This window comes from Oryctolagus cuniculus, chromosome 21, assembly GCF_964237555.1.
Source record: "Oryctolagus cuniculus chromosome 21, mOryCun1.1, whole genome shotgun sequence".
In the NCBI taxonomy this organism is placed as follows: Eukaryota; Metazoa; Chordata; class Mammalia; order Lagomorpha; family Leporidae; genus Oryctolagus; species Oryctolagus cuniculus.
This window is the reverse complement of record NC_091452.1, coordinates 5,752,557-5,764,388: the sequence shown is the minus strand read 5'-3', so window position 1 is coordinate 5,764,388 and position 11,832 is coordinate 5,752,557. Positions and strand designations below refer to the sequence as shown.

General features: G+C 58.9%; 1 protein-coding gene across 1 annotated transcript in view; it reads left to right on the top strand.

The window, feature by feature from the left end:
• The first annotated feature begins 668 nt into the window (after positions 1 to 668).
• Positions 669 to 11,832, top strand: part of ATP6V0A2 (ATPase H+ transporting V0 subunit a2) — a 39,715-nt gene continuing 28,551 nt past the window's right edge. The window contains exons 1-5 of the mRNA XM_070066095.1: positions 669 to 965; positions 5,079 to 5,157; positions 7,693 to 7,790; positions 10,249 to 10,386; positions 11,570 to 11,655. Of these exons, the coding sequence (XP_069922196.1) occupies positions 849 to 965; positions 5,079 to 5,157; positions 7,693 to 7,790; positions 10,249 to 10,386; positions 11,570 to 11,655 (518 nt within the window). The 5' untranslated portion in view covers positions 669 to 848. The remainder of the gene's footprint in view (positions 966 to 5,078; positions 5,158 to 7,692; positions 7,791 to 10,248; positions 10,387 to 11,569; positions 11,656 to 11,832) is intronic.

Sequence of the window (11,832 nt, the reverse complement as noted above, 5' to 3'; positions counted from 1 at the left end):
GGGGCTCCAGGAACTGGGCTCCAGACTTCGGCATAAAGCCTCAGAAGCGCACATCGCCCCGCCGCTGAGGGGTGGGGAAAGAGAGGCCAGGCTCCGGCGTCCCGCAAAGCAGCCGGCCATGGAGAGGAGCGAGGATGGCGGGGTTCCTGCCTGCCAGGCACACCAGTCTCGGCCCTCCAGGCACTCCGGTTCCGGCCCGCCAAGCGCTCTGGTCCCCGGCCTGCGAGACGCACCGGTCCCGGCCCGCCAGGCGCATCGGTTCAGGCCTGCGAGGCGCACTGGTCCCAGCTGGCCAGGCGCATTGGTCCCGACCTGCGAGACGCACCGGTCCCAGCTGGCCAGGCACGTTGGTCCCGACCTGCGAGGTGCACCGGTCCCAGCTAGGGGCCGGAGGGGCGGGGGTGGGCGTCTCAAGCCCCGCCCCGGGGGAGCCACGTGGCCCTCCCCCGTCAGTCTTCTCCGTGCCAGGTGATCGTAGTCGCGGTAGCAGAAGGATCTTGCACACCGTCGGTAATCCGAATTTGGAAAGTGATTCTCTTCCCTTAATGGCGAGCGTCCCGCCCCCACCCCGTGCGGCCGCCGCCGCCTGCGCGCCGCTCGGCCCAACTCCGCTCACCCATTGGTCGGCCGGCGTGGGGCGGGGCGCGGGGGCGGAACCGGAACCGGCCGCGGCTCGGGGGCGGGGCCTGGCTGGCGCGGCGGCGGCGGCGGCGGCGGCGGGAGCGCGGCCGCGGTGGCAGGACCCGGGCCGGTCCCGCAGCCCGGCGCCCCATGCTGCGCGGCCGCGGCCAGGCCCAGGAAGAGCCCGAGGCCCGGGCCGTCCCGGCTGAGCGCGCGGCGGGCCCGCCATGGGGTCCCTGTTCCGGAGCGAGCCCATGTGCCTGGCGCAGCTCTTCCTGCAGTCGGGCACGGCCTACGAGTGCCTCAGCGCGCTGGGCGAGAAGGGCCTGGTCCAGTTCCGAGACGTGAGTGTCCCCCGGCCGTGGAGGGCGCGCCCGTGTTCCCATTCCCGGGCGGGGACGCGAGGCCCCGGCCTGCCTCCTCCCCGAGCTTCCGCGAAGCTGGCGGCCGACCCCGGCTCGTGGGGCTGCTGGTCGGGGTCTCCCCGGGGCGGGGGGCGCCGAGCCGCGCGGAGAGCAAACCCCGTGGCGTCCCCGTGGGGTGATGGTGGGCGCTTCGCGGGAGCAGAGGGCGCCGAGGCGGGGAGACGGGTCTGCCAGAAAGTGCAGCCCTCGGGAGCCGTCGGGCCGGCCTCGGGGAGAGGGGCCCTCGCTGTGGGGAGTGAGCTGGCAGCGGCCGGGGAGAGGCCGCAGCCCCGCGCGTTGGTGGAGGGAGCTGTGTGCCCAGCGGGCGGCGGCCCCTGCCTGACTGGTCGCCTGCTGGGTCCCCTCGGCCGTCAATAGGGCGCTTGTGGAGTGGCCGAACAAGCCTTGACTGGGGACCCAGCTGGTGCGCAGGGCGGCCCCAGTCCCGAGTTCTGGCAGGAGGCGGGAGGGAGCTGATGCTCCGGCCTCCCGCCTGCGCCGCCTGCTGTGCCCTAAGCGCCCTCCGCCTTCCCGGGGGAGCACCCTGCCCAAGGTCTGGCGTCCCGGGGTGACTCGAGGCGTGGGGGAGGCGTCCCGGGCTCTTCCTGGTTCCTGGAGCTGGCAGGTGCCGCGCTGAGCCCAGCAGGGCAGGGGCGGATCCGCCCGCCCCGTAGTGGGAACCGAGAGATCCCAGCAGGTGCTCCTGTTGCTGGGTGGCAGCCTTAGGTGCAGGGCGTTGGGGTCCAGAGGAAGCTGAAGCCAGGATGCTGCGCCCGGCTCTTCCTTGCGGGGCCCGCGGGCGCGGCGCCTCCCTCCCGCTCTCGCTGATTCAGTCCTTCTTGCTGGCTTGGCTCTGGGGAAGGGAGTGGGTGACAGCCAGGGGTAAGCCCCGGGAAGACAGGTGCCAGGCGCTGCGCTGGCCAGCAGGTCTCGTCTGGGAAAGCTCATCTCACGCTTGGAGCTGCTGGAACGGGAAGACCACGCGGGGATATCGGTGCCGGTGGTGCCAGGGCCCGGGATCTCCGTTAAATGCCTGTCTCAGATGCATCTCTCTTGAAATGTGTTTTATACTGTAGGCCTTCAAAAGGGGAAAAAAAACCCAAAACTGAAACTTAACTTTGTAGAAGAAGCCCCACAGCGGAGAGGCAGTGTATGTGAGCTGACGGTGGCCAGCCAGTGTCAGGAAGCCCCTGGGTGTGGGGCGTGCTGTGCAGTTAGTTACTCTGCTGCCGGGGCAGGGGGAAACGGACGGCGGCCGCATCGCTTCCCTTTCCCGTTCTTACTCTGCAGGTAGGGTAGCGTCTGTCGTCAGGGACTCGGAACTGGTGGCTTTATCTGACCTCCAGAAAGGAATGAGAAGGTGACAAACAGAAGTGAAATTGGAATTATCTTCTGCTTAATTCTAAAAAAAACAAAAAAACTGACCAAGAACTGAGACTGGGAGCGCCCGCTTCCCCGGTGCTGGGAGGACCTTCCTGCCGAGCGGTTGTCTGAGTGTTTCTGAGGGTGCCCAGGACGAGCCCTGGGCGGAACGAGACAGTCTCGTGTTAAATGCTTCCAGCAAAAATGATTGGTCTGAGGCCGGCGCCGCGGCTCACTAGGCTAATCCTCCGCCTAGCGGCGCCGGCACACCGGGTTCTAGTCCCGGTCGGGGCGCCGGATTCTGTCCCGGTTGCCCCTCTTCCAGGCCAGCCCTCTGCTGTGGCCAGGGAGTGCAGTGGAGGATGGCCCAGGTGCTTGGGCCCTGCACCCCATGGGAGACCAGGAAAAGCACCTGGCTCCTGGCTCCTGCCATCGGATCAGCGCGGTGCGCCGGCCGCAGCGCGCCGGCCGCGGCGGCCATTGGAGGGTGAACCAACGGCAAAAGGAAGAACTTTCTCTCTGTCTCTCTCTCTCTCTCACTGTCCACTCTGCCTGTAAAATAAATAAATAAATAAAAATAAATAAATAAAAATAAAAAATAAAAAAAATGATTGGTCTGATTTTATTTTTAACTACAGAAGCCGTATGTGTCTGTTGTAGAAATGCAGACCGCAGGATCCCATAACTCAGGGAGTAACTCCTCACCTTTCTGTAATGTGGATCATTTCTCTACTAATGTTTTCATTTATGTTTTTATATAGTTAACTCACATTGAGTATCCTTAATCTGCCTTTTATACACAAATCTCGACAATTTCTTAATTTCATTAAACATTAAATGTTTAATTTTTTTAAGCTCTGTGTTGTAAGAAGTGGAGACAAGGGCACAGTGACCCCCGGGTCCCATAATGTAGAGTGACGGCCACTTGTTCACCCCTTCCCCTCTCCCAAACTGGATGAAGTAAACCCAAAGACATATACTTTAATATTTCAGTGAGTGTGTCTAGTAGCCATGGGGTGGGCCCTGGTGCAGGAGCGCCCACGTGGGAGGCCTGGGTGGAGCTCTGTGCTGCGGCTCCGACTCGGTCCAGCCCCTGCGGTTGTGGGGAGGGAACTGGTGGATGGGAGGTGTCTGTCTGTCTCTGTCTTTCAAATAAATTTTAAAAAATTGGCCGGCGCCGCAGCTCACTAGGCTAATCCTCCGCCTAGCGGCGCCGGGACACCAGGTTCTAGTCCCGGTTGGGGCGCCGGATTCTGTCCCGGTTGCCCCTCTTCCAGGCCAGCTCTCTGCTGTGGCCAGGGAGTGCACTGGAGGATGGCCCAGGTGCTTGGGCCCTGCACCCCATGGGAGACCAGGAAAAGCACCTGGCTCCTGGCTCCTGCCATCGGATCAGCGCGGTGCGCTGGCTGCAGCACGCTGGCCGCGGCGGCCATTGGAGAGTGAACCAACGGCAAAGGAAGACCTTTCTCTCTGTCTTTCTCTCTCACTGTCCACTCTGCCTGTCAAAAAATTAAAAAAAAAAAAAATTAGGATTTTTAAAAAGTCATAGGCTTAACATTATTATCATACCTGAAAATCTTAATAAAACATTTCTTAATATAATCAAAGTCCGGGTCATCTAAAACATTGGTTTTTGTTATTCACATTGGTCAGTTGTGTGGCTGAACATCAGTTTCTGTTCAGCTGCATAAAGCTGTGTGCCAGGACTCACCCATTTCAGGTGTGCAAGTCGTGGTTTTCAGAGCCATCCCCGCAGTCCGGTGTAGGGCGGTCACCCAGGAGTCCTCGTGCCCAAGTACAGAGAGCCCTCGTCTCGAGCCGGCCCCACCGCCCCGGCCACCACTGCTCCGCCTCCTGGGCATGGTCTGCACGTGGGCTGAGTTACAGAGGGAAAGAGGGAGAGACAGAGCGAGGTGTCTTCTGTGTGCTGGCTCGCTGCCCAGGCGTTTGTAATGCTCAGGGCTTCGCTGGCCTGAAGCCAGGAGTTTCTTCTGGGTCTCCCGTGGGTGGCAGGGACCCAAGTTCCCAGGCTGTCTTCGGGCCGTCTTCATTGCCTGCATGGGTGCATTAGCGGGAAGCTGGACTGGAAGCAGAGCAGCCGAGACTGGAGCTGGCGCTTCCGTGTGGGGTTCTGGGGTCAACCTGCTGCAGCAATGCGCTTTCTGGGTGGGGTGTTTCTGGGCCGAGGGATTTTTTTTTTTTTAAGATTTATTTTATTTATTTGAAAGACAGAGTTACAGAGAGAGGTAGAGACAGAGAGGTATCCATCTGCTGGTTCACTCCCCAGATGACCGCAATGGCTGGACCTGCACCGATCCGAAGCCAGGAGCGTCTTCCGGGTCTCCCATGTGGGTGCAGGGGCCCAAGGACTTGGGCCATCTTCCACTGTTTTCCCGGGCCGTCGCAGAGAGCTGGATCGGAAGAGGAGCAGCTGGGACTTGAACCAGCGCCCATATAGGATGCCGGCGCCGCGGGCAGGGCTTCAACCCACTGCGCCACAGTGCCGGCCCCTGGGCCAAGGGATATTTTTGGGACTTTTTGGATGATGGCATAGGAGCCATGTGGCTCATGGCCCATCCAGGAGGGTGGAAGTGGGGCCCGCTTCCCCACACCCACAGCAATAGCGTTTGTGTTAAAAATAAAATGCATTTTCATGTTTTAGAAGAGTAAAGCAGATTTTTCATCTTTCAGCTCAACCAGAATGTAAGTTCTTTTCAAAGAAAATTTGTTGGTGAGGTGAAGAGGTGTGAAGAGCTGGAGCGAATATTGGGTAAGTTCACTTTCCGTTTGACAGCTTGATGGTGTTCATGAAAGTGAACCGGATCGTTGTAGAAAGTACCGGAAGGCAGAGAGGAAAGGTCGTGCTCCGGTAGTGGCTCTGTTGTCGTGCAGATTGATCCAGACCTCGCCTGCCGTCTGCAGAAGCAGGGTTACGGAGACCATGGGAGGGTCTTCTGTTACCCTTGTTCTTTACTAAAGAGAGCTTTCCGTAGCGTCTTCCTGTCCATAAACTCGTGGGGGCGAGTTGGGCCGGAGACTCAGGTGGCCGCGTCCCCTGTTGCGGCTTCCTGCTGGTTTAGGCCCTGGGAGGCCCTGGTGATGGCTCGCTTAGTTGGGTCCCCGCCACCCACACGGGAGACCTGGATTGAGTTCCTGGCTCCTGGCTCTGGCTGCAGCCCAGCCTCAGCCTCTGTAAGCCTTTGAAGAGTAAACCAGTGGGTGGGGGAGAGCTCTCTCCCCCACCCCTCCCTGCCTCTCAAATAAAGATGGAGGCGGGGAGGGCGGGGGGCAGCTCACTTGCTGTTTTTAATGGCTGCAGAGAATTTCCTGGTATTAAGGTAGCCAATCTTCTGTGGTTTGTTAGCTTAAAAATATTATTTATACCTTAATATATTAATGTCAGATTAGGTCAGGGCGCAAAGGCAGCCTGGCGGACACATTGACGGTCGTTCCTCCAGGGCCTCCTTCGCAGGTGCGGGGCAGGGCGGGGCAGGGCAGGGCAGGGCAGCTCATATTGTTAGCCAGTAACAGACTCAGCACCCAGGGCTGCCTCCTTCATCTCTAAAGCCTTTAACTTCTTAGCCTCAAGTAGTTGTTTACAGATCCATCCTTGTTTTGTTTGTTAAAGATTTATTCATCTGTTTGAGAGGCAGAGCTACAGACAGAGTGGTCTTCCATCCGCTGGCTCACTCCCTAAATGGATGCAATGGCCAGAGCTGGGCCCATCTGGAGCCAGGAGGTTCCTCCGAGTCTCCCATGTAGGTACAGGGCCTAGGCATTAGCAGGGAGCTGGACTGGAAGTGGAGCAGCCGCCCGTATGGGATGCCAGCGCTACCGCAGAGGCTTAGCCTGCCATGCCACAGTGCTGGCCCCCCATCCTTGAAGTAGGGGACCTGGGGGAAGTTCTTGGCTCCTGGCTTCAGATCGGCTCAGCTCTGGCTGTTGCAGCCTTCTGGGGAGAGGACCAGCAGATGGAAGACTTCTCTCTCTCTGTCTTTCAAATAAATAAAATAAACATTAAAAGAGGGGAAATGACAGACATTTGGCTGGAGTACAGACTTTGTAGAAGAATTAGAAGACGTGGGGTGGGGAGGAAGCACGACTTTCAGAATGACTTCTGGAAGTTTGAATGTCATGTGTATATTTTAAAGATTTACTTACTTATTTGAAAGGCAGAGAGAGAGACAGAGAGATCTCCACTGATTCACTCCCCAAAATGGCTGCAACAGCCAGGTCTGGGCCAGGCTGGAGCCAGGAGCCAGGAATTTCATCCGTTTCCCACATGGGTGACAGCACTTCCGCCTTCCCAGCACATCAGTCAGAAGCTGGAGTGGGAGCAGAGCAGCCGGGGACGTGACCCAGCGCTCTGATAGGGGACGAGGGGGTTGCAAGTGGTGGCTTCAGCCCGCTGCACCACGTCAGCCCTGGGTTTTACATGCTTGACATTAGCAGTAACTTGCGGCCATTGGAGGTCCGTTCCCTTTTGTACCAGTTACTCCTTGGGGTGTGTTTGTGGGCGACGTTGTGTCCTTGTCTTTTAAACACGTGTGGGTCAGTGGGGAGTGAGAGGGCAAAGGTGATGACCCCTGAGATGTGTCTAGGACTTCCTGTAGCTTAAACTGTTTCTAAAGGGATGCACACTAAACATAAAAATAAAAAACGGAATTCGGAAGTGAAGTTGGCTGTAAATTGCTTAAAGCCGTTTGTGTCCATCGGAAGCCGTGAAAGCCCGTGCTGCCTTTGCCGTGTCCTTGGGAAGACTGCTTTGTCTTCCTCCCCATCCCGCGCTCACGCCTTGGCCCACTCTCCAGGTGGTAACACTTCTCGGAGGTAGGCCTGGCAGGCACTTCAGCAGGTGCCGTGGCTTCGGTCCTGAGGAAGAGGGCTCCCCACAGGATTGAAAACACAAGCTAAAGGAAGGAAGTTGGTTCTGGCTGGTGTGCTGTTTGTTTCACAAATCCAGTTTTTCCTTAAGTTGCCAGGGCAGACCGGTCGTCCCGCGTCCCGGCACGAGGGCTGCCCCGGGAGTCGCCGAGAGCCTGGCTTTCCACCCTGTCCCCGGGTGCCCTGCCTGCTGGAGCTCGGGGACTTCCTGGGGGCCCGGCTCCCAAGGACGACTGCTGGAAAGCCGTGGTGGCGTCTCCTGGGGCTGCCCTGGATCTGCTGTGGTTCTGGAGTGGGAGAGCTGGGAGGGTTTCCTGTGGCCGCAGCCTCGGCGTGGCGGTGCCTGCAGGTCGGGGGCTTTGTGCGTTTACGAGGTTGGGCTTCGCGGGTTGTAGCTCGTGTGCTAACTTGATTTCCCCAGTGTACCTGGTGCAGGAAATCAGCAGAGCGGATATCGCCCTTCCCGAGGGAGAGGCCAGTCCTCCCGCACCGCCCCTGAAGCAGGTTCTGGAGATGGAGGTGAGACGTGCGGCGGTCTGGGTGCGCACACACACACACACACACACACCCGTGCTGCCTGGTGCCTTCCCGCCTTTCCTCTCAAGGCGGCGCCGTGGCTCCGTCCCCCGGGGTCATGGCACCCGCTCACTGGTCAGGTGATGCCTCAGGAAGCAGATTCCCGCGCCGGGCTCGCCGCCCAGGCCTGCCCTTTGTCCCTGCGCTCCCTGCCCGCCCCCTTGATTTCCAGGTGGTGATCTGCTGGGACGGGCAGCAGCCAGGGTCCCTCCGGACTCACGGCTGTGTGCTGGGAGGGAGCGTGTGCCCGCAGTCGGGTGTTGTGTGTCGGCGTCCCCCTGCGAGGCGGCCACGTCGGGTTCCGTGTCATCCTCTGGTTCATCACTGTGGACCCAAGCCAGAGCTCGCGGGGGCTCTTGTGAGACAGCTCCCGCCGTGGGACCAGGGCCGCTCTGTTTACCTGGAGGAAGGCCAGTGATGTGGGCTGAGTGGCCTTGGGAGAGAGGAGGAGGCAGGCATGTGGTGTGGCCTGTCAGATGGGGTGGGGACGAGGTGACCACAGACGTGCTGATGGCTGTGGGCGGTGCTTACACAGCCGCACGCAGTCCTGGATGTGGTGTGCTAGGGGGTTTGTTGAGAGGGGCGTTCTTCGATCGCTGACTGGTTTTACAGAGCCCTGCCTCCACGGCTGTGATGCTTAGTTTTGCAACGCCTTATTAGGGTTATCTTGCATGTAGTTTTGTCAGTTCTTAATTTTCTCTTAAAGATTTATTTATTTGTTTGAAAGGCAGAGTTACAGAGAGGCTGAGGCAGAGAGAGAGAGAGGTTTTCCATCTGCTGGTTCACTCCCCAAATGGTCGCAATGGTTGGAGCTGGGCTGATTTGAAGCCAGGAGCCAGGAACTTCTTCCGGGTCTCCCACACGGGTGCAGGGGCCCAAGCGCTTGGGCCATCTTCCACTGCTTTCCCAGGACATAGCAGGGAGCTGGGTCAGAAGTGGAGCAGCCGGGTCTCAAACTGGTGCCCATATGGGATGCTGGCAGTGCAGGTGGCGGCTTTACCCACTGTGCCACAGCACCGGCCCTCTTAATTTCTTCATTAGAAGTGTTTTTTAACAGACATGTAAACAATTGTCATACTTATGAGGTATCCTGTGACGTTTCCGTTGTGTGGACACGTGTAGTGTGCAGGGAGAGTGAGTGTGTCTGGCCCTGTGAACATCTCTATGTGGAGAAAACAGTCACACTCCTGTCCCCGGGACTTGTTTTCACTAGAGAAAGCTACAGTAGTTAGTGTCATCTTTAGTCACCGCACCGCGCAGTGGCCCAGGACTGCTCCTGCGTCTCCTGTGGCTTAGAGCCCACTCGCCCTCCCCATCCCTGCCTGCCCTCTTCCCTCCGCAGCTCCGGTAAGCGCCACTGTGCTGTGAGCTTCCTGTTGCCACCCGTGTTGAAAGGCTCTGCGCGTTAGTGAGGTCATGTGGCGCTTGTCTCTGTGCCTGGCTCGTGTCACCTCACGTGGTGGTGCCACGCTGCTGCACCTGAGAGTCCCAGTGTGCACGCACGCCCTCCCGTGTCGGCTGCAGTGAGCTGGGAGCGAGGTGCCCCTGCAGCGGAGTGAGGCTCTGCGCCCGGCAGTGGGATTGCTGGGGCGCGTGCTGGTTCTGCTGTAGCCTGCAGAGGAACAGCCGTACTGTTTTCCTCAGTTGCTGTGCTGGTAAACTCATTTAAAAAAATTAAACATAATTTGAGAGTAGAGAGACGTGGGTGGGGTAGAGAGAGAGGGAGAGAGAGAGAGAGAGAGACAGGGTGAGAGTGCTCATGTGTTCCCAACTGCGGGTCCAGTCCCCAAATGCCTGCCGGAGCCAGGAGCTGGGAGCTCCCGCCGTGTGGGTGGCAGGACCCCAGTCGCTTGAACCATCACTGCTGCTCCCAGGGTCTGCGCTGTGGGAAGCAGGAGCCAAGAGCCAGAGTGAGAGCCGGGAGTCAAACTCAGGCGCTGCAGCATGGGACACAGGCGTCTGAACTGGTGTCCTGGCCCCGGGATACGCACCTGCTGCTGATAAACTCATTAGTAACGAAGAATTATTCTCGAATTTTTATGCCCAATTAATCGCACAGAAAATCTTAAGCTGGGGACTAAGGGAGTACCCGTTCAGGGGAGATGGTCTCAGCACAGTTCTGTGTTGCTGAAGTAAAGGGGACCCAGGTGGAGAGGGAGACGGACGTGTGGGGTGGGTCAGCAGGGGCCGGGCCGCTCGGAGCCGCTGCTGCCCTGCAGCCGTCACGGATGGCCCGGGTGAGATGCGTTGGCAAAGCCTCCGTCTGCCGTGCACGGCTCTGGCTGTAACGCCGCTGGTGTTGGTACCGGTGGGCGGGTGCCTGGAGCTGTGCCGGGTGGTCCGGGGTGGTCCGGGTCGTCCGGGGTCGTCTAGGGTCGCCTGCAGCCGCCGTGTGTTTCAGGAGCAGCTGCAGAAGCTGGAGGTGGAGCTGCGGGAAGTGACGAGGAACAAGGAGAAGCTGAGGAGGAACCTGCTGGAGCTGGTCGAGTACACGCACGTGCTGCGGGTCACCAAGGCCTTCGTCAAGCGCAGCGTGGAGGTACGGAGCACGCCTGTGCCGCTGCGTGCTGCTGCTGCTGCCCGAGCGTAGGAAATTAAAAAGCCCCGGGAGCCTTGTTCTGGGCGGGTTGGTTTTAGCAATGAACACGCTTCATTTGTGTAAAATGCTGTAGTCTGCAGTTGACAAACTGCCCCCCCCCCCCCCCCCCCATTTAAAAAATTACTTATTTGAAAGGCAGAGACAGAGACAGATCCTCCAGCTACTGGCTCGCTTCCCAAATGCCTTCAGCGGCCCGGGCCGGGCCAGACCAAAACCAGGAACCCGGAACTCGTCCGGGTCTCCCACGTGGGTGGTGGGGATGCAGGGGCTTGAGCCACCACCTGCCGCGTCCCAGGTGCGTTACAGGGAGCTGGCGTGGGAGTGAACCCAAGACTTCCACCGGGCACCTTGAGACAGGACGCAGGCCTCCTGAGGGGTGTTCTGCAGGGCCTCTGTCAAATGCCCACCCTGTGAACAGCCTCTCTGTGAGACTGAACAGCACGGTTATTCCGAGGCACTGAGAGCAGGGACGTCACTTGTGCTCTGTGGTGTGTGACAGGAAAGTCCATGTCATCTCGCGCTCCCGTGACCAAGCCGTGGCCTCTGACGCACTCATCGCCGCTCGGACTAGGGCGGTGACGTCAGTTTTAACTGCTCTTACATAGAACTCCTCAGGTGCCTTCCAAGGAAGGGATGCAGAAGTGTCTCCTTATTTATCAGAGCCAAGTTATGCAGCCTTCACAGCGGCTCTAAGTAAGATGTTCTGAGAATGTGTCTAGAAAAATGGCTTGAGAGGGGCTGGCGCTGTGGTGTAGTGGGTAAAGCCCCAACCTGAAGCACCGGCATCCCATATGGGCGCTGGTTCTAGTCCCGGCTGCTCCTCTTACGATCCAGCTCTCTGTGGCCTGGGAAAGCAGTGGAAGATGGTCCAAGTCCTTGGGCCCCTGCACCCACGTGGGAGACCCAGAAGAAGCTCCTGGCTCCTGGCTTCAGATCAGCTCAGCTTTGGCTGTTGCGGTCATTTGGGGAGTAAACCAGTGGAACAGAAGACCTCTCTCTCTCTGGCTCTGCCTCTCTCTGTAACTCTTTCAAAGAAATAAAATAATTCTTTAAAAAAAGATGGCATGAGAAATAAAGTGTGACTTTTAATGAGACGTGCGTGGTTTGCTCTGTCTCTTTCTAGTTTGAACCCACTTACGAAGAATTCCCTTCCTTGGAGAATGATTCTTTGCTGGACTACAACATGCAGAGGCTGGGAGCCAAACTAGGGTAGGTGGCAGTGCCGGGGCCGTGAGCCTTCCCGTGGCTGAGCCTGCGCTGGGTGAGGGGGTGTTCCGGACGCCGCCGCCCTCCTGTGCTCAGCTTGTCGACTAGGCAGGGTACGGCTGGAGGGAGAGGTCTTGTCGCTTGCCGGGATCGCGGGGGCCGGGCCGGGCCGGGCCGGGC